Source organism: Oncorhynchus nerka, unplaced genomic scaffold, assembly GCF_034236695.1.
Source record: "Oncorhynchus nerka isolate Pitt River unplaced genomic scaffold, Oner_Uvic_2.0 unplaced_scaffold_2309, whole genome shotgun sequence".
NCBI classification, from domain to species: Eukaryota; Metazoa; Chordata; class Actinopteri; order Salmoniformes; family Salmonidae; genus Oncorhynchus; species Oncorhynchus nerka.
The window spans coordinates 1-22,603 of NW_027038987.1; the positions used below are offsets into that span (position 1 = coordinate 1).

At 43.0% G+C, this 22,603-nt stretch overlaps 1 protein-coding gene, 1 long non-coding RNA gene and 1 pseudogene across 2 annotated transcripts; 2 read left to right on the plus strand and 1 right to left on the minus strand.

Annotated features, from left to right (window-relative positions):
- Positions 1-162: 162 nt before the first annotated feature.
- On the minus strand, positions 163-8,950 carry LOC135567242 (transmembrane channel-like protein 7). The gene is given in 13 exon segments (XM_065014664.1): positions 163-1,885; positions 1,964-2,061; positions 3,259-3,373; positions 3,627-3,772; positions 4,898-5,074; positions 5,366-5,513; positions 5,715-5,860; positions 5,993-6,078; positions 6,838-6,876; positions 6,879-6,986; positions 7,294-7,442; positions 7,979-8,246; positions 8,861-8,950. Coding segments are annotated over 13 exon segments (1,773 nt in total). The 5' UTR covers positions 8,877-8,950; the 3' UTR covers positions 163-1,608.
- Positions 6,912-8,091, plus strand: LOC135567243 (uncharacterized). The gene is made up of 3 exons (XR_010462306.1): positions 6,912-7,102; positions 7,323-7,484; positions 8,004-8,091. It is a non-coding gene; the product is annotated as an uncharacterized LOC135567243 (long non-coding RNA).
- A 1,869-nt stretch (positions 8,951-10,819) lies between the features above and the next one.
- LOC135567241 (transmembrane channel-like protein 5) overlaps positions 10,820-22,603 on the plus strand; it is a 29,081-nt pseudogene continuing 17,297 nt past the window's right edge.

Below are 22,603 nucleotides of genomic sequence, written 5' to 3' on the forward strand. Positions count from 1 at the left end.
AGTGGCTAGTGATACATTTATTACATCAATTTTTCCAGTATTAAAGTGGCTGGAGTTGAGTCAGTATGTTGGCAGCAGCCACTCAATGTTAGTGATGGCTGTTAAACAGTCTGATTGCCTTGAGATAGAAGCTGTTTTTCAGTCTCTCGGTCCACCCTTTGATGCACCTGTACTGACCTTGCCTTCTGGATGATAGCGGGGTGAACAGGCAGTGGCTCGGGTGGTTGTTGTCCTTTGATATTTTCGGCCTTCCTGTGACATTGGGTGGCGTCACAGGTATCCTGGAGGGCAGGTAGTTTGCCCCTGGTGATGTGTTGTGCAGACCTCACTACCATCTGGAGAGCCTTACGGTTGTGGGCGGCGCAGTTGCTGTACCAGGCGGTGATACAGTCCGACAGGATGCTCTCGATGGTTCATCTGTAAAAGTTTGAGAGGGTTTTTGGTGACAAGACGAATTTCTTCAGCCTCCTGAGGTTGAAGAGGCGCTCCAGGACCCAGTTGCACAGGGCGGAGTCGAGACCCAGGGTCTCGAGCTTGATGACGAGTTTGGAGGGTACTATGGTGTTAAATGCTGAGCTGTAGTCGATGAACAGCATTCTCACATAGGTATTCCTCTTGTCCAGATGGGTTAGGGCAGTGTGCAGTGTGATTGCGTCGTCTGTGGACCTATTGGGGCGGTAAGCAAATTGGAGTGGGTCTAGGGTGTCAGGTAGGGTGGAGGTGATATGGTCCGTGAATAGTCTCTCAAAGTACTTCATGATGACGGAAGTGAGTGCTACGGGGCGGTAGTCATTTAGCTCAGTTACCTTAGCTTTCTTGGGAACAGGAACAATGGTGGCCCTCTTGAAGCATGCGGGAACAGCAGACTGGGATAAGGATTGATTGAATATGTCCGTAAACACACCAGCCAGCTGGTCTGCGCATGCTCTGAGGACGTGGCTGGGGATGCCGTCTGGGCCTGCAGCCTTGCGAGGGTTAACCTGTTTAAATGTTTTACTCACGTTGGCTGCAGTGAAGGAGAGCCTGCAGGTTTTAGTAGCGGGCTGTGTCAGTGGCACTGTATTGTCCTCAAAGCGGGCAAAGAAGTTGTTTAGTTTGTCTGGGAGCAAGACATCGTGGTCAGCGACGGGGCTGGTTTTTCATTTGTAGTCCGTGATTGACTGTAGACCCTGCCACATACCTCTCATGTCTGAGCCGTTGAATTGCGACTCTACTTCGCCTCTATACTGACGCTTAGCTTGTTTGATTGCCTTGCGGAAGGAATAGTTACACTGTTTGTATTCGGTCATGTTTCCGGTCACCTTGCCCTGATTAAAAGCAGTGGTTCGAGCTTTCATTTTTGTGCAAATGCTGCCATCAATACACAGTTTCTGGTTGGGGAATGTTTTAATAGACGCTCTGGGTACAACATCACCGATGCACTTGCTAATAAACTCGCTCACTGAATCAGCGTATTCATCAATGTTGTTGTTCGACGCTATGCGGAACAAATCCCAGTCCACGTGATCGAAGCAATCTTGAAGGGTGGAATCCGATTGGTCGGACCAGCGTTGAACAGACCTGAGCACGGCTGCTTCCTGTTTTAGTTTCTGTACCTTCCTGATGCCTTTACTGTACTGTATTACATAGAACAACAATTATGGCCATCGGCCCACCTATACCAGTACATTGATACGGTCTAATATTTCTATGGTATGTTACCTTTTTGATGTAGAAGATGATGAAGTACTTGATGGTGCAGATGGCGGGCAGCAGGGGGCAGTAGAACGTCCCAATCCAGCAGATGGTCTGGCCATACACAATCCCCAGGACGTTCTGGGGGATGGCAAACTCCTGCTGGCCCCACCACTTGGCCAGGCCACAGTCACAGTAGTCCACTATGAGTCTGGGGGGAGGGGGGAGAGGGAGAGAACTGTCAGAAGAGGAGATGAGAGAAGAGGAGAGAAGAGAAAAGATGACTTACTTCCTAGGGAACTCCACAAAGACAGTGACGGCACAGATGATGATGAAATCAAAGATCATGAGTTTGTACATCTCCTGGCCCACGCGAGACTCCCAACACTATAGGCAGAGGTAGAATTATATGAGATCATAGTAACGTCCAATATCAATATGTACAGTACCAGTCAAAAGTTTGGACACACCTACTCATTCCAGGGATTTTCACTATATTGTAGAATAATAGTGAAGACATCAAAACTATGAAATAACACATATGGAATCATGTAGTGACCAAAAAAGTGTTAAACAATTCAAAATATATTTTAGATTTGAGTTTCTTCAAAAGTAGCCAGCCTTTGCCTTGATGACAGCTTTGCACACTCTTGGCATTCTCTCAACCAGCTGGATGAATAAATTGTTGCATTCCAGGTGACTACCTCCAGCTTCAAGAGGTAGTCACCTGGAATGCATTTCAATTAACAGGTGTGCCTTCTTAAAAGTTCATTTGTGGAATTTCTTTCCTTCTTAATGCATTTGAGCCAATCAGTTGTGTTGTGACAAGATAGGGGTGGTATACAGAATATATCCCTATTTGATAAAAGACCAAGTACATATTATGGCAAGAACAGCTCAAATAAGCAAAGATAAATGACAGTACATCATTACTTTAAGTCATGAAGGCCAGTCAATATGGAATATTTCAAGAACTTTGAGCGTTTCTTCAAGTGCAGTCGCAAAAACCATCAAGCGCTATGATGAAACTGACTCGCATGAGGACTGCCACAGGAAAGGAAGACCCAGAGTTACCTCTGCTGCAGAGGATACGTTCATTAGAGTTACCAGCATCAGAAATTGCAGCCCTAAGAAATGTTTCACAGAGTTCAAGTAACAGACACCTCCAGGCTGTGTAAGGGCTATTTGACCAAGGGAGAGTGATGGAGTGCTGCATCAGATGACCTGGCCTCCACAATCACCCGACCTCAACCCAATTGAGATAGCTTGGAATGAGTTGGACCGCAGCGTGAAGGAAAAGCAGCCAACAAGTGCTCAAGCATATGTGGGAACTCCTTCAAGACTGTTGGAAAAGCATTCCAGGTGAAGCTGATTGAGATAATGCCAAGAAAGTGCAAAGCTGTCATCAAGGCAAAGGGTGGCTACTTTAAATAATCTAAAATCTAAAATGTATTTAACACTTTTTTGGTTACTACATGATTCCATATGTATTATTTCATAGTTTTGATATCTTCACTATTATTCTACAATGTAGAAAATAGTACAAATAAAGAATATCGACGGTAACCTTTGACCTCCACTCACCGGGTAGAGGATGTGGTTGTACCCACAGACACAGTTGCCTTCCTGGCAAGAGGTGATCTGACCCCAGAGGGAGACGAGAAGCACACAGATACTGGTCAGGCGCATGAACACACACCTGTGGAAAGATTATGACATTACAAAGAAATTACATTGGTGTTAAAATGCAAAAATCTATTCATCAATACCAGGGTGCTACATCAGTATGCAAACTGGAATCGGTGTGAAACATCAAGAGCATCATTCATTGATTTTCACAGAAGAAAGTGCTTGGTTGCCAGGGTTGGGGTAAATGTCATATCAATTCAGGAAGTAAACTGAAAAATGTAATGACTGAATAGAAATAAAACAACCCCAGCCCTGTTGTTTACCTCATGAGAGTGAAGCGGATCTCAAAGGCGGGGGAGTAGTCTTCAAATTGGATGATGAGGGAGAAGATGAGGGGGGTGATGAAGTTGGCCAGGGTGATGACGATGGAAGGCAGATACTCATAGATCAGGTCCAGGATGAAGTTCACCTGTTATGACAACGCATGTTTGAAGTAAAACAGAAAAGGCACATGCCATTAGGTATACAGTACTGAGGAAGAGAGCATTCATTTCAATAGAACAGCCATTGTGCTCATCCCTCAACCTTTGAAATTGTTGAACGTGTCAGTGTCATTCTGTGTTGATGTTTGTGTTTTTTTGTAAAATAGATAAACGTTTTTAAAAAAACCACAACCATTGTGCTCCCGAGTGGCCAGTGGTCTAAGGCGCTGCATCTCAGTGCTACAAGGCGTCACTACAGACCCTAGTTCGATCCTGGGCTGAATCACAACCGACCGTGATTGGGAGTCCCATAGGACGGTGCACAATTGGCCCAGCATCGTCTGGGTTAGGCCGTCATTGTAAATAGGAATTTGCTCTTAACTGACTTGCGTAGATAAAAATAAAATAAAAAATTGTGCTAAACCAGGAGTGTCAAACTATTTTTTCCCCGTGTGCCGCATTCGGTCTCGTCAATGCTCCCTGACTGTCTAGTTTTCATTTATTTCGATTACTTTTAGGATGCTGGAAAGAGTGAAGACACTATAAATGTAAGTCCATTATCAATTCTACAGTTTAGATTTGGTTTTAGTCATTTCAATGGCGATTAATATCATTTTTTACTCAGACCACCCGTGTGCCGCATGTTTGACACACCTGTGCTAAACTTAGACATATGTATCAGATCTAAAAATAACCATGTGTCTATTGACCAGCTACCTACAGAGTCCATAAGGAGAGGCTGAGGACATCAGGGACAGCAAGCTGTGCTGAGGAGACTCCAGACCTGTCTCTGACTGACTATCCTCCCTGGCTGTGACCAAGATGCTCCTCCTCCAGTCACGCTTCAACTCCCTTCATGTTGATCATTGATTTACATTTGTGCTGCTGCAATTCATCTTTAAGCTTCCATAGTACACATCAAATGAAACTAAACTGAACTAACATTGCTGTTTAAAGGTTTATAACCCTGGTTCGAATCCAGGTTGTATCACATTTGGCCGTAATTGGGAGTCCCATAGGGCGGCGCACAATTGGCCCAGCGTCGTCCAGGTTTGGCCGGGTAGGCCGTCATTGTAAATAAGAATATGTTCTTAACTGACTTGCCTAGTTACCTTAGTCATCTGTGCTTTCTGGGAGAAGTTGGTGGCTATGTAGATGGAGTAGAAACAGGCAGCCAGTACCGCGATCACAAACAGATTCAGGATCAGTCGGATCACGTAGATCCTACACTTCTCCTTCCGTGTCCTGTCTGCTATCTTCTGCTTGATGCGCTCCTCTTCCAGATCAGTCTGTTGACATAGAAAGGACAGAGGAATGAATATAGGATCTCCATTATATGCAGTTATAAGCACTTATACTGTATATATTAATAAACCAAATAAACACAGCTTCTTCTGAAAGGAGTTGTTGAAAAGCGAGTGGTAAACAGAAGTGAACCAATACAGTTATTTTACATTGTATGGCTGTAACTGGAATGTGTGAACTGAGGAATTCAATTCACTTTGTCAATAGTGTTGAATCACATTTCTCCCTGTTGTTTTGAGTCAACCTATAATATCGACTGACTACTGACACCTCACCTTCAGTTCATAAAGAAGACTGCTCCTCTTGAGCCTGGCTGCGCTGTCGTTGACGATACAGAAGTCCCAGCCGGCAAAGATCTTGTTGCAGAAGCTCTGGAAGCGATCCTCGTCCTGCACCAGTTTACGCTTGAAGCCAGTCGCAGACCTTTGAGGAACGACGAGAAATGCCGATTTGGAAATGGCTAAAAAACTTAAGTATTTCTATAACAGTATATGACTTGCATGACCGTGAAAAACAATTGAACAGCGTGTGCATGTTTGAGAAGATTCCTTTTGAGGAGCGTTTTATCCAAAATACGTGTATAATTGACAAGTCTGAATACAGTAAGATAGGGCACTTTTTTACCTTTTGACTATCCATATGAGACTGAGGAAGAGGTAGGCTATGGTGACCAGCAGGTAGGCCAGAGGCAGGTTGTAGGTGAACTTAGGGAAGTGAATGGTCTCTACCTTGTAGTAACCATAGAAGAGGTAGGTCTGCTCCAGAAAGCCCTTTAAGATGTGAAACAAACAAGGGAGTCATTCTCAGTCCCAGAACATCATCTACAGTGCTATGCAGGCGTACAATGAGTGACTGAATTAAATGAATAAGAGGGCGTGGTATATGAGGAGGGTAGTCTGTACCGCCCCTGAGAGGAGGTCTGTGATGTGCTGGTGGAAAACCACCAGGCCACGGCGAGAGGTGCTGGGGTAGTTACTGCACTCGAAGCCTGTGGTTCACAACAGAAGCAACAATATAATATTGGTAAGACATCTATCTAGAAGTCCATTAACAATGAATTTAATATATATATATATATATATATCATAGATGAGATTAACAATACAACATTCATAATCTAATGTAAAGATGACTGATGCTCTTGATGTCGCAGAACAGCTACATGCCCCATATCTCTCCTCTCTAACTGAACCTTCATGACAACATGGTTGAATGTGGTGTTAATCTCTTACTGACCTACAGTTTACATAAATACTATAGAATTAATGTACAGCAGTGGAGGCTGCTGAGGGGAGGACGGCTCATAATAATAGCTGGAACTGAGCGAATGGAATAGCACCAAACAATGGAAACCATGTATTTGATACCATTACACACATTCTGCTCAAGCCATTGCCACAAGCCTGTCCTCCCCAATTAAAGTGCCACCAACCTCCTGTGATGTACATGTCACTGCCAAAATAAAGGAAACACTTTAGCAAATGAGGGATGCGAAGTCTATTGAAAGCAGGTGCTTCCACACAGGTGTGGTTCCTGAGTTAATTCAGTAATTAACATCCCATCGTGCTTAGAGTCATGTATAAAAATGCTTATTATTTTTGCTACCATGGCTAGAAGAAGTGACTTTGACGGACGGGTCTCAAAGGAGCATAGGCAGTTTTAAAGGGCCTGTGCGTTTCCTTTATCTTGACAGTTACATGTATAATATTGTCTACTTTACTCTATAACACGTAAAGGCCTGTGTTACCATCTACGTGGTTGAAGGTGGTGTTCCCTGAGGCATGGTGATGCTGGGCAGCATGACGGCTTCGAACATGAGCAGGAACATGATGAAGTTGAGCAGCACCAGGAAACGCAGGAAGGAGAAGTAGGACAGGATCCCTGTGCCAAACATCCCTGTGATGGGACACAGAGAAGGGAAAGGATGAGTGATTTAGATACCATCCCGGATCTCAAAGAGATCAACATCAACGCACTCATATCTTTCAATGCTTCCAACAGAAGACACACAAGTGAGCAAGAGAACTTTTAATTGCCCAATTTTTATCAGCGATATTACATAATCTCTGTGGAAACTCTGCCTTTGTCCCTCACAAATCCAATTTTGAGCTTTGTTTGTGTAACTAAGCCTTTGACATAAATCATGTCAATAGAAGTCAATTGGAGTAACAGGTTGTTTTGTCACTGGCAACCATTCTCTTACCCTCAATGACATGGATGTCTCCCCTCCAGAGCTCCAGGTTGCTGAGCATCTCAAACCCATCCTCCGTTAGCCTCCTCAGGGTCCGTCTGGTGCCCTGTCTCCACTGGCTCCAACTGCTCAGATCCTTGGCCTGCTCCAAACGCTGGTCCCTGTCAGATGATCAATCAGTCAATATATTAAGCAATCAATCAGTAAGTCAATGTTAACATACTAAGCTTTTTTCAAGAATACTAACATCACACCAGAATCCACCAAGAGAGCTTCGACAAAGAGACCCAATGAACCATGAACATAACCATATCTAGCCCCAATCGTTATGCTCATGAAATTGTAGCCTACTTGTAGTGAATGGTGTGCTCTGTTATTGGCCTAAGGCCTAAGAATTGCCATATCTTCACTAATCCAGTAATGTCTCAAATTGATATGAGAAAATGAAACACTGCCTGCAGAGCAATAACTATGCACTGCTGACCCCTACAGTGAGTGAAGGCAATGAAGGCAGATAACCAATTACTTCCAACACAGTAAGACTCATAAAAAACATAAAAATCTCTGACGTCCTGTAACATATACAGTTACATAGTATACAAATGTTATTACACAGTGCAACCCTTTTCATATTATCATTACAATACAACATTTTACACCAGTATAACACTGCATGAAGACATATTAGAGATCTGACTTGTCTCTGCGTTTCTCCTCCATAGGTTTGGGCAGTTCCCTGACTGGTCTCTGTAGGGTCTGAGTCCTGTGTTTCTCCTCATGCTGCCTGGCCAATGTGGTCTGTCCCCATTTCCCACTGCTGGAGGAGCCCAGCCTGGTCCGTGAGCTGTCACGGCGCTTGGTACTACCCGAGCCGGAGGGCTTTCTGCGGTACAGCAGAGACTGGTAGCTGGGGAGCTGGTCCAGTAGTGGGTTACGTGGTGCTCCCAGACGGTCATTGTGGAACACTGTCAGAGAGAAATACAGTAAATAAATAAATAAAATAAAAATGTTTTGGGGAAGAGGCTGGGGGTTAAAGTTCATAAAGTGAGAGTAAAATGTGGGGTATAAAGAGCAGTACTTGAATCCAATACACTTTATTGATATCATACTGTTGAACTCACAAAACTATTTGGCTGTGAATGCACAGGAAGTGGTGTAGCCATACAGTCATTGCAACAGACAGGTACATTTGAAAAAACTACAACAACCACACCTCAATAATTACATCTATCAAAACTTATTTTATTTTACCTTTATTTAACTAGGCAAGTCAGTTAAGAACAAATTCTTATTTTCAATGGCGGCCTAGGAACAGTGGGTTAACTGCCTGTTCAGGGGCTTATATCTTCATCAACCAAGTTACTGTTCCTATTTAATGTCATCAAAGAGTAAGGGAAGTTTTCTTTCAATAACAACGGTTTCAGCTAAAAGTGAGATAGCTACCGTTAGCTAGCTAACGTTGGCTGGGTAGCTTTTTAGCATTAGGAAAGTTTACCTGCCATGTCTAGCTAGATAACTGGCTACATTTACTAACTTACTTGCTGAGAAGGTCCATATGAAATTGAGTTTGCTTAGTTACCTGAGTCTCTCTCCATTTTCAGTTGTCCTCGTGCACTTTTAATACCAAAGAAAGTTTAATGAACAACTTTGTTAGCTAACTAGCGTAGCTAGCTGACGTTGGCTGTCAGTCAGCAGAAGGAAAACAAAGCCGCATTCCCTTTCCAGAATCCTTAAACGACGCAACTCTGGAGGCTAGATGTATTACATTTACATTACATTTAAGTCATTTAGCAGACGCTCTTATCCAGAGCGACTTACAAATTGGTGCGTTCACCTTAAGACATCCAGTGGAACAGCCACTTTACAATAGTGCATCTAAATCTTTTAAGGGGGGGGAAGGGGGTGAGAAGGATTACTTTATCCTATCCTAGGTATTCCTGAAAGAGGTGGGGTTTCAGGTGTCTCCGGAAGGTGGTGATTGACTCCGCTGTCCTGGCGTCGTGAGGGAGTTTGTTCCACCATTGGGGGGCCAGAGCAGCGAACAGTTTTGACTGGGCTGCGCGATATGTATAAATACTAGATCGGCATAGCATGCTTTCCCACAATTATACACAACAATCGTGCTTATTTAATTTTGGATAAAATTAAATACTGACAAACGACCCGACCAACAATTTGATGTTTATTTGTATAGCTAGTTAGCTAGCTTTTATATTTATATAACAACATTTGTCGCGCTCTACTGTCCTCAAATGCCACCACCATAAACATTTTAAATGATGGAGCATCAATAAGTATTAACGCTTAAAATGGGGTTATATGATTTGAATATGAAATAATAAAAATGTCCAACTAACAATTTAATGGTTTATTATGCTGTTATTCACAGAATTCAACATTTTGTTTGACATTGTGTTTTAAATAGAGAGTCAGAAGACGAAAGTGAATCATTATGGCTCTTTATTGCAATTCCCTATCCTATTGCACATTCGCAATAACACAGTTGAGCCCTTGGCCGTCCCATATCATATTATGACAATTAATTTTCTCGTCCTATGGGAATCATTTGGAAATACCTGTCATTATGCCAACCATAGCAGCCTATTAGATTTGCATACGGCATTTAGAACAACCGGACTTTTACCTTTTTTTCAAGTGCACAGTTCCGGGTAGTCTGACAGACACACAGTGATGAAGTTCAACAAAGGTATATCTCTCAGAGCTGCACTCTAGCTACCACAGTTGGCACTTCAAACCTGGATTATAAGGAAAAGGGGAGGCATCCTCGGACTGCAAAACCTGTTCAAGCAGCCAGCAGATTTCCCTGAATAAGCAGCACGTTAACCAGGTAATTACACACTGGATTTATTATTTTAAACAATTGTTTGATACAATAGTTTTAAATTGTTACTGTATCTAACAGCAATGTATACTATTATTATTTGGAACATGGTTATATTTCTCTTAATTTGACAACACAAAGATTCACTGTCACATATAACTTCTGTGTTTTCCCCACAATAAACTACCATGTCAACATATTTGTTAGTCGGATCTCTTTCCAGACTTTGTTGCTCGGGAATTTGTTACTTCTACTTTGCCTAGTTTACTGCCATAGGGCAGCACTGAAGCACAGACCATGGCAAAACAGAAACCATATCCCTGTGTTAATAAATAATGATATACACAGGGATAGGACAGGGGAGTTAAATAACTTACTGAAGACAGCCATTCCATCCAAAACATGTGGATGTGTATTAGATAGCACAGCTTCTTTATTTGTGAAAGGAAGATGGGAAATAGCACGAGGTATGGGCTCAGAAGTCTTGTATTTGCCTTCTTTATACCTAAGGGGTCTTGCTGCTGTGGCACGTTTGTCTCGTTTTCCAGTTCTCCTCATTTTATGTAATGCCCATTCTCACTAATTGTTTTACTGAATTAAGGTAGAGGACCTTCAGACCTCCAGGGACTAAAGAGGAGAGGGACACAGAAAATTCCGGGTTAACCACTATAGAGGAAGATCAAGCCAAGGATCCATATGTCACACTACAACAACACTGGGAGGATATAACAACCCTGGCTATCATGACAGTGACACCCTGGAGATAGATAGAGGTATGTGTGTCAACTTGTACGATTGTGTTGTTTGGATGTTTGTTATAATTCTGCTTTAACTGGGTACATGGGTAGAGGGCCTGAATGAGTAGAGGGCCTGAATGGGTACAGGGCCTGAATGGGTAGAGTGCCTGAGTGAAATGTTGACGGACAGCCTAAACATTTTTTTGGGGAGAGTGCACAAATAACACAAATATGAGAAGTGAAGTAAAACATAATGGTCCAGTATTAGAAAATAATTCTGAGAGGGGATCTTTTGTTCTGTATATTGAAATGTAAAACCATCACTGTGCTTGGTCACATCATCTCTAATCTCAATTGGTGTCAGATTTTTTATAATGCCAGTGCCATATCACATATCGTAGCAGGAAGCCATGGTATTTTTATAAGAGACTCACTTTATAGCGCTCAGAAAAAAAAACATTATTGTCTATGACAAATGTCATATGTCTATATTAATATTGTAGCATGATTTTTAGAACACCATCAGCAACCTTATGAGTGTAATGATTAAGGCGTTGGACTGACTGATGCAGGGTTTATACAACACACCAGTAATGTTATGCTCTGTCCTTCTCTCCAAAGTCCTTCTAGGAAATCCCAATCCCGTCACAGTAAGCTCCCATGGTAACCCCTACCCCAGGGATGATGGAGCCGGGGGTGAGAGGGGGAGGTCTGATCTTCAGCAGCTCCCAGGAGGGGTCCAGTCCAGCTTTTACGATGCCCAGGAGAGAGTGCCCTGGGGCGGGTGGCAGGAGGGGAGCTGGAGGGGCAGAGACAGACATCTCTGGGTCTCCTTCCTCCTCGGTCGGAGAGCCCACGATGGCAGCATGACCTCAGTAAGTCTATGTTTGATTTAATTGATTAATTAGACAATAGAAACAAGTAATGCACAGCCACACACACGATGTAATGGCAGTACACACGTTTTTCTGATGGGAGATTGTATTGTAAACAGATCAGAGAAATATGATCTCTGTGCTGTAGTAAGGTTAGTCTCTCCTCCAAGATTTGGTTCCGGTTCTGAGAGAATAGTATGGCCATGATTTTGTTGTAATGGCAGCTATCGCATAGACTAGACGTACCATAGTAAATATATATCTGTGACACTCAAATTAGTATAATATGTTACGTTTGGTATGCTTACATAAGTCCAGTATAAAGGAAGTTTGAGATTGTTTCGGAGCCAACATCTGTGATACAACTTCCTCCACGTTCATGCTTTTATCATAATTCATATATGTGCTCCACTAAAAAAATATAAATAGCTTTTGTAGCCTACAGCTTTCCTGGGATTTCACCAGGAAGAGGAATCGCCTATTGCAGAGAGGCTTGTTATAGCCTGTTACGCACCGGAACAGCTGGAAAAGAGGGCTAGTGATGTGTAGCTGAAGTAAGAAGCTAAATAGCTAGATATTGGGCCATGCATTAGCTAACTATTAGAGCTATAGAGCATTAGCTAACTAATTAGAGCTAAATATTTACCTGTCAAAGTCCGTTACAAGTTTATGAAATGGCAAATCTGTGCACGCTCCTCCAGGTTGTGCATCAGATTCACGGGCACGCAAAGTGCCATTATTGATTAGGCATAGGGACTACGTTTAGACAAAATCACTCACTCAACATGCTGAGACGCACAAAGAACTTTTCAAAGATGGCTACGGTGAAATACAAGACTTCACAGCAAAAGTCAGAGTGCAAGAAGGAACCAAGTTTTATCTTTCACAAACCATATCCGGTTCCCTATGCTCTTAAGGAAGCAGTAGAGAAGGAACAGGAACACCTACAGAAGAATAACATAATCACGAAAGTAGCGAGGAGCAACTGGGCCGCTCCGATTGTTGTAGTCCCAAAGAAAGACAAGACTGGCCAGAATGTGAGGTGACTACAAGGTCACAGTAAATCGCTGCATACTACCAGAGGAATATCCACCACCAAACGCTGAAGATCTGTTTGCCACTCTAGCTGGTGGGAAGGTTTTCAGTAAGCTGACTGGCATTCGCTTATCAGCAACTGAAGCTGGATCCCGGAGTCAGAACAGACTGACCATCAATACACACAAGGGGCTATTCAGATTCAATTGCTTGGCCTATGGAATCTCGACAGCTCCAGCGATATTCCAACACACAATGGATCAGATCTTGGACGGTATAGACCATGTTGTGTGTCCATGGACGACATCCTCGTGTCAGCACCAACCATTGAGAGCACCTTTGTAGTCCTGGACAAAGTGATGTCAAGACTGAGAAATATGGAGTGAGAATGAAACGCAGCAAGTGTGAGTTCCTCCAGGACTCAGTGGGAGTATCTCGGATACAAGATTGATGCACAAGGCCTGCACCCAACCAACAGCAAGGTGGAAGCAATCAAACGCCACCAGCACCCACAAATATCTCAGAGCTGAGGTCATTTTTGGGGCTCCTGAACTATTACGGAAAGTTTGTGGCAAACTTGTCCACATTGTTGCATCCGCTTCACCAACTGCTGCAGGCCGATACAAAGTGGAATTGGTCCCCACAATGCGAAGAAGCATTCAAGACTTGCAAACAGCGTCATAAAGAGCAAGTGGCTTGCCCACTATAACACAGAGATGAAGCTGAGACTTATGTGTGATGCATCTCCATACGGAGTAGGAGCCGTCATCTCACATGTTCTACCGTCAGGTGAAGAACACCCTATCGCATTTGCATCACAGACTCTGTCACCATGAGAAAATTATGCTCAATTGAGAAGGAAGCCCTGAGCATAATATTCGGAGTGAAGAAGTTTCACAAATACCTCTACGGGAAGGAAGTTCCAACTGCTGACAGATCACAAGCCTCTGTTGGCCATCCTTGGACCAAAATCAGCTATACCAACCCTTGCTGCACTTCTAATGCAACGTTGGGCTCTGATATTGTTAGCCTACGACTACGAGATTGAGTACAGACGATCCAGTGATCACGCAAATGCCGATGCACTATCAAGACTACCATGCAATAGTGACTCTGACAGGAAGATGATAGAGCAGTCTTCCAGATCTCTCTCATTGATGAACTGCCCATATCTGCTTCTGACATAGCAGAGAAACAAGGAAAGACCCAGTGCTTCCAAAGTCTTGACTTAACATTAGGCGGTTGGCCAACCTTCGTAAAATGACGATAACCTTCGTCCATTTCATCGACAACAAGACCAGTTGTCCACTGATCAAGGGTGTGTTCTGTGGGGATCAAGGGTGTGGCACTCACAAATTCCAGAGGAGACACATATCTGACCTGCATGAGGGACATCCAGGGATCACTCAATGAAAGCACTCGCCGCAGTTATCTGTGGTGGCCTGGACTGGATCAGGACATTCAACAGCATGTAGGCCACTGCTCACCTTGAGAAGCTGTTCGCAAAAGCCTGCTGCTGCACCTCTTCATCCATGGTCCTGGGCTGCTACACCTTGGGAACGCATCCATGGATTACGCCGAAATTGACAAGCAACATTTCCTTGTTGTCGTTGATGTCCATTCCAAGTGGATGGAAGTGTTCCTCTACTTAACTGACCACAGCTGAGAAGACCATCAATCTTCTCAGACACCTGTTTGCATCCTTTGACTAGTCAAGGAGCTTGTATCGACAATGGCCCTCCGCCTCACGTCAAACGATTTTGAAATGTTTGTCAAGAACAATGGAGTAAGGCACATCCTGTCACCACCTTACCATCCGGCATCAAACGGAGCAGCGGAGAGAGCCGTGCAAACTTTAAGAAGGCCTGGACTAGACTCGAGGTTCAGTCTGTGCCCACCACACACAGTAACGGAATGTACACCAGCTGAACTGTTTCTGAAACGTCAACCACGTACGCGCCTGACATTGTTGAAACCAGACTTGTCAAGCACTGTGGCAAAGCACCAGCTACAGCAGAAGAAAGCTCGCGACAGACACTCAAAGACTGTCAGAGAATTCAAAGAGGAAGAGAGGGTGATGGTACGTGATTTCAGACACCCGAGTGCCTGTGAACTCAGGGTGTGATCTTGCAACACAGAGGACCTTTGATCATCGCCAGGTCAAATTGGTCATCGCCAGGTCAACGTTCATGTGGATCATCTGCTACGGTCCAACGCCCCCAGCAGAGACATGCCGAGAGAACAAGAACAATAACCCCCAGGACTATTCTCCTGACTGTGGACGTACGGGAGAGACAGAGCCTGACCCTTCCACCCGAACCTGGCCCGCCACAGGAAGCCCAGGAGGAGCGGAGAGATATCCGATTCGACAGCGAAGGGCACCCTCAAAAGCTTGACCTGTGAGTTGAGCTTGGTTAAGGAGGTAACGGACAGTAAAACAAACACTTTAATATGTCCTAGATAAAAGGAAAGAAAAAGGACATTACCGGGTTAGTTATTAGACACAACCCATCTTCTGGGCAGAATGATCCCCTGGATTTGTGCTGGGCTCTGAAAGTCTGTTTCAACTCAGTAGTTGAAAATGTTTAAGAATGCATTGTTCAGATATTGCATTAGTAGTTACCTAACATATTTACCTTGTTCTCTGGGAGGTAAACACTATGGGGGGAGGAGTGTAGTATCCGGATCTACATCTGTTTATTAGTTACTGTGCTGTTACTAAGCAGTAATGCATTACGGCAGTGTTACATTACGGCACTGGGGTGCCGGGAACTGTAGAGCACGAGGGGTTTGACTAAACGAAAACTAACTGTACTCCCTCTCCTGCCTGGTCATTTCTCCACAACACAAATATTACACCTAATAGCCTATTCAGGGAAAGAAACAGGCTTGCTTTGACTAATTGCTGAAAGTAAAACAGGCCTACAGCACAGAAAATCAATTTCGGGTAAAATTGAAGAGAGAAAGTGTGTTGGTGTGATTGATCAAGTTTGGCCTTTAATGATTATAACATTGTTGCACTGGTGCATAGCAAATAGTTGTACAGGACATAGCCTAGATGAGCAGAGTGAAAAATAAGACACAAAGGAATTGACAACCATTACAAAAATGGAAATCACTTGCAAACCAGTTGAGCAACGAGGCAATGAGATGCTGTAAAATATGTGCAGGCTCTGAGTTTGTTGTTCAATTGCTACATTTAAATACGAGTTACTATATTATTTTTCATTTGGCCTAGATGTACATTGAAGTATTATTTGCAGTTGTCACTATGACAATGAACACACCCTGAAAGCACTGGTCTGAACCAGTATCTGGTGCGTTAGACCTCGTGAATGGTCTGAAACAGTATCTGTGCGTTAGACCTCGTGAACGGTCTGAACCAGTATCTGTGCTTATGACCTCGTGAATGGTCTGAACCAGTATCTGTGCTTATGACCTCGTGAATGGTCTTGTGTTACCACCTTATTAATAGGCAGTGTGCAGTAGAATGCGTTGATCAGTTGATTGACAGGTGCAGGACAATACTTGATAAACTTTCATCTAGTGTGGATGCTCACCAACGTTTTATAGTTATGTAGACTATAGTTTATCGTTATAGTTATTGGCTTTGTGGAGGCCCTAATCTCATACACAACACAATTCACGTAATTATCACAACATAACTACTAGTAGCTCTATCTAACGTTTGAGAACTTGAATTAAATACATATACAATTACACTTACACTTGTTTACTTGACTCTTATACTCTACAAATTGACTCCTTCAAATAATTTACTCTAGCAAATGTGCCACGTGCACGCTGCACTAGGTAAGTAAAGCAGAAATCGAATACATCACTTCCGTTGTTTGGCTGTGCCCATAGCAACGTTCGAAAATTAGGTGGATGCAATTAATGAATCTAGTGTTCGTTCTCCATGATGTTCAGATCACAGCGGGTACCAGATCGACCAGGCAACGCATTATGACACAACGCCTCCTGTACGACTTCCATCTGCAACTTCAGGTGCTGTTCAAACCACTTCTAAAGCACATACAGTAGATTACTCTCTATTTACTTCCTTACTTTACTTCTTTAGCTTTCAGTTGGTCCCTTTGATCATAAGAACCTTTGAGGTTAGTTGTTGCACTATCCTTGCTACAGGCAGTTAGATTTGGGTATGTCATTTTAGGCGAAAATTGGAAAAAAAGGGTCAGATCCTTAAGATGATGATTTGACGATCCAATGTCTAATTAAACATTACCCAAAGGTAAACAGGCAGCACAAGGAAGTTGGCAGAAAAATACTATCCCGGGAAACTACGGTGCTAACAGTTTACAGGGCTGTATTGATTAGGCAAAACGTAGCAAACATTTTTCAACGAAACATTACAATGAGCATTTATTTTTGGACAAGTCCAGGTAGTCCCTCCCTGTTTCAGTCTGTTTTCTTCCATTTGTTGCCTAATGAACACAATCCAGGTAATACGGTCTAATCACGAGGACTGATGATTAGGTGTTTGCTATGGTCATCCCCATAGCCAACTCCTCGTTTGGCCGCCTTCCAGTTCTCTGCTGCCAGTGACTGGAACAAATTGCAAAAATCACTGAAGCTGGAGTCTTATATCTCCCTCACTAACTTTAAGCATCAGCTGTCAGAGCAGCTTACCGATCATTGCACCTGTACACAGCCCATCTGTAAATAGCCCACCCAACTACCCCAGTACCCCAGTACCTCTACTTGCACATTCATCTTCTTTCATTGTCAGCTAGTCATGCTACTGCATTTGGCAAAAGGATGTGAAACATAGTACAGTCTTAGAAAAAAATATGCTATCTAGAACCTAAAAGGGTTATTTGGCTGTCCCCATAGGAGAACCCTTTGCATATAGGAGAACCCTTTGGATTCAGGTTCTACATGGAACCCAATGGGTTCTACCTGCAACCTAAAAAAATGGTTCTACCTGAACCAAGAAGGGTTCTGCTATGGGCACAACCTTTGGAAACCTTTTTTAACCACCTCTATTTCATTTGGTTTAATCAAAGTTGATCATCAGCGGCTAATGCTTATTTACACATTGTAAATATTGACTCACAACACACCCATGCAATGTGATTGGGGTCTCATCCTTTCAAGCCACCCAAAACCACTTCCCTGTGCAATCAAGGACCGTGTCAGTGCGTGAACCAATAAACCATGATATATTGTAAGTTGTGTGTGCATGCCGTTCTTTGTAAGTTCACTTGTTTGCACTGGAATTATGGGAATGAATTGTGTTTGCCAAGTCAATGGGTGGACATGATCTGAAATGAATAAATAGGATGTGTAGTGCTTTCTATAAGCTTAACATATTATATATCCTCAGTATTGTTAGTGCTGATAGTAAGCCTATGATGGATGACTTTCTATTCGATTTCAACACACGTTATTAGGCTCATAATTCCCCAGTAATAGCTAGGCTGTCAGCTGTGTTTAATTAGATGTCCTCGTGTCTCCCAGGTCATGTTTCGATGAGGTTCAGGGGGTCGAGGAAGATGAGTCTATTCCCTGTAGGAGAGGCTGCTCTGGGCAATCTGGGCCTTTCTGAGGACGACATCAGGAATGAGATGGAAAATGGTGAGGGTTGAAGAAGGGAGGCCTAGGGCACAGCCATAGAAATCAATTACTAGAATTGCATTCCTATGGGCACAACAACCGGTGAGAATGCCTGTCCATTCTCCTTGTAGAAATATGATGTTTCTCTTTTCAATCGGTTCAGGACAATGTTATCCATTGAAGTCATATTCTGGATACACTCACTGATTGATGTATAAGACGTTTCCTACTATATAATGACTTTATAGCTCAATCCTAACCCTACCTCACTTCTTATCCTAAATCACAATGACAAACTCATATATTATACATTATATTATGTATTATTATATTGTAATTTTTTGTATTATATTACAGCTCTGATTTTAAAGGCATACTATGAATAATAACCTCACAGATCTGTCTTATCATGTCTTTGTCCAACAGAGGAACAGAACTTGGTCCAAGAGCTGGTTGCTATGTCAACGAGGGACAGAATCAAGGCCATCCGAGACCTCCCTATGAGCTTTGATGACAAGAAACACATCAGGTACAGTTGAAGTGGGAAGTTTACATACACTTAGGTTGGACTCATTAAAACTCGTTTTTCAACCACTCCACAAATTTCTTGTTAGCAAACTATAGTTTTGGCAAGTCGGTTAGGACATCTACTTTGTGCATGACACAAGTCATTTTTCTAACAAATGTTTACAAACAGATTATTTCACTTATAATTCACTGTATCACAATTCCAGTGGGTCAGAAGTTTACATACACTAAGTTGACTATGCCATTAAACAGCGTGGAAAATTCCAGAAAATTATGTTGTGGCTTTAGAAGCTTCTGATAGGCTAATTGACATCATTTGAATCAATTGGAGGTGGACCTATGGATGTATTTCAAGGCCTACCTTCAAACTCAGTGCATCTTTGCTTGACATCATGGGAAAATCAAAATAAATCAGCCAAGACCTCAGAAAAACAATTGTAGGCCTCCATGAGTCTGGTTCATCCTTGGAGCAATTTCCAAACTCCTTAAGGTACCACGTTCATCTGTACAAACAATAGTACGCAAGTATAAACACCATGGGACCATGCAGCCATCATACCGCTCAGGAAGGAGACGCGTTCTGTCCCCTAGAGATTAACATACTTTGGTGCGAAAAGTGCAAATCAATCCCAGAACAACAGCAAAAGACCTTGTGAAGATGCTGGAGGAAACAGGTATAAAACTATCTATATCCACAGTAAAACGAGTCCTATATCGACATAACCTGAAAGGTCGGTCAGCAAGGAAGAAGACACTGCTCCAAACTCGCCATAAAAAAGCCAGACGACGGTTTGCAACTGCACATGGGGACAAGGATCTTACTTTTTGGAGCAATGTCCTCTGGTCTGATGAAACAAAAATAGAACTGTTTGGCCATAATGACCATCGTTATGTTTGGAGTTAAAAGGGGTAGGTTTGCAAGCCGAAGAACACCATCCCAACCGTGAAGCATGGGGGTGGCAGCATCATGTTGTGGGGGTGCTTGGCTGCAGGAGGGTCTGGTGCACTTCACAAAATAGATGACATCATGAGGATGGATATTTATGTGGGTATATTGAAGCAACATCTCAAGACATCAGTCAGGAAGATAAAGCTTGGTCGCAAATGGGTCTTTCAAATGGACCCCAAGCATACTTTCAAAGTTGTGGCAAAATGGCTTAAGGACAACAAAGTTAAGGTATTGGAGTGGCCATCTCAAAGCCCTGACCTCAATCCTATAGAAAATGCGTTGGCAGAACTGAAAAGCGTGTGCGAGCAAGGAGGCCTACAAACCTGACTTAGTTACACCAGCTCTGTCAGGAGGAATGTGCCAGAATTCACCCAACTTATTGTGGAAGCTTGTGGAAGGCTATCCAAAATGTTTGACCCAAGTTAAACAATTTCAAGGCAATGCTACCAAATACTAATTGAGTGTATGTAAACTTCTGACCCAATGGGAATGTGATACATTTACATCATTTAAGTCATTTAGCAGACGCTCTTATCCAGAGCGACTTACAAATTGGTGCTTTCACCTTATGACATCCAGTGGAACAGCCACTTTACAATAGTGCATCTAGGTCTTTTAAGGGGGGGGGAGAAGGATTACTTTATCCTATCCTAGGTATTCCTTAAAGAGGTGGGGTTTCAGGTGTCTCCGGAAGGTGGTGATTGACTCCGCTGTCCTGGCGTCGTGAGGGAGTTTGTTCCACCATTGGGGATGAAAGAAATCATATCTGAAATGAATAATTCTCTCTACAATTATTATTTCACATTCTTAAAATAAAGTGGTGATCCTAACTGACATAAAACAGGGAATTCTTACTAGGATTAAATGCCAGGAATTGTGAAAAACTGAGTTTAAATGTATTTGGCTGAGTTGTATGTAAACTTCCGACTTCAACTGTATAGTTGTCATGTCACCGTCATAGGTCAAAAAGTGCCTGTTTTCTTTCAGTTTTACTATGGAAAGTTTAACTTATTACCAGGGGTAGTAAAATAAGTACTATGTACAAGGGTAGGTTGGACATCGAGTGTGCAGTTATGTAGGCTTGCGATGTGAGATCATTGGGGAGAATAGTCACACACACAGACACACAGACACACACACACCTTCTTGCGGTATGCAGGTAAGGAAGAAGTGTTTAGCATAAGCGCATCGCATCGGCCAAGTCCAAAGTTTACAGCCACACAGCCAGCCAAGAGCACTGTGCAACTTTTGACAGGTCATATATTTTTATGAAGAGATAACGCTGTGATGTGCGTATGTTATTATCATATGCTACATAACTGTATCAGACTGTAATCTTTATGTTTGTTTGATCTCATATCTCCTAGGGGTCAAGTGTTGGCGTTGAAATCATTCAAAAGTCCCGGCAACTGAACTGCTTTGCAGACTGCTCAAAGACTGTCTCACTGGTGAGCAGTTTGACTCTCTGACATCTTTGTGTCTCTCTGTGTGTCCTCCTGGCCTTATGCCCAACTTTACTTCCTGTGTGTCCTTGTCCTATTAGACTATGGCAAAGTGCAACGCTTCCTGTGGTTGGCTATCACTAAATCATTATGCCTTTTATGAGCAATACAATTTGCCAGAGTGACATTCTGTCTCTGCATTCAGCGACACTTGAACATTGGCAAAAGCAGAAACAGACTGCCACCATGCAGGCCATACAATAACTTTCTACTTACATTAAACATTATTACTATTCCATCATCCACATCCTCTATTGACAATTACACCTATTCTGTGACATCTGTGCTATGAAATCTATGACAGTGCATTTGTGACATACAAGACCTCACCACTGTTCTCAGACCAGTCTTCCCCCTCAGGCGTTCCGCAGGTGCGGTGCTAACATGACTTTAGCCAAGCAGACCCTGGAACTGTGGCGGGGTACCATGAAGGAGGTCGGGGGTAAATTTGGCACGGGGGTCCTCTCCTACTTCAAGTTCCTAAAATGGCTGCTGATGTTCAACATCTTCTCCTTCCTGGTCAACTTTGGTTTCATCACCATCCCCCAGCTCATCTATCACCCCACGCCAGACATCCCCGCTGGGGTCAGCTTCAAAGGGCTAGAGATACTGACCGGAGCGGTTTGTTGTTGTTAACTATTCACGCTACTTCTGGTCGAGGCTTTTGAGTGAATCATTCCATAGCAGCATACGCTACGAATCTGATCAACATATTTGTTATACGACACCCCGTACTGTAAAGTCAGCATACAGTGAACAGTTACTGTGTGGTAAAAATGTTTTATTTTGATGTATACATTTTCCCACAGGGTTATTTCAGCCACACAATGATGTATTATGGCGGCTACAGTAATAAAACACAAGGGACAGGGCCGGTCTGAGTACAACATGCAGCTGGCCTACTTCTTCACCATAGCAGCCTACATGGTGTTGTGTGGAGCCGCCCTCATCTACAGGTCAGTATGGGATGAGACTGCACAGGGATCATGTAACAGTAACATTGTATTGACCACTATTAACTCTGCTTTGGACTGTCATTTATGTCATGCATGGTTTGGTTTCCATGTGCTTCTCCATCGGTTTCAAGTGCCAGTAAATCATTTATCAAAGCCAGTTGATCTCACATGTATGATGTCAATCAAATCCACAATGCCATGACATTCACATCATACCTTTATATATTTATTGAACCTTTTCTTCATGTTGTAATAGTGCAGTAAAGGGACCCCTGTTCTCTCTCTTTCTCTCTGTCTCACTCAATTCGATTCAAGGGGCTT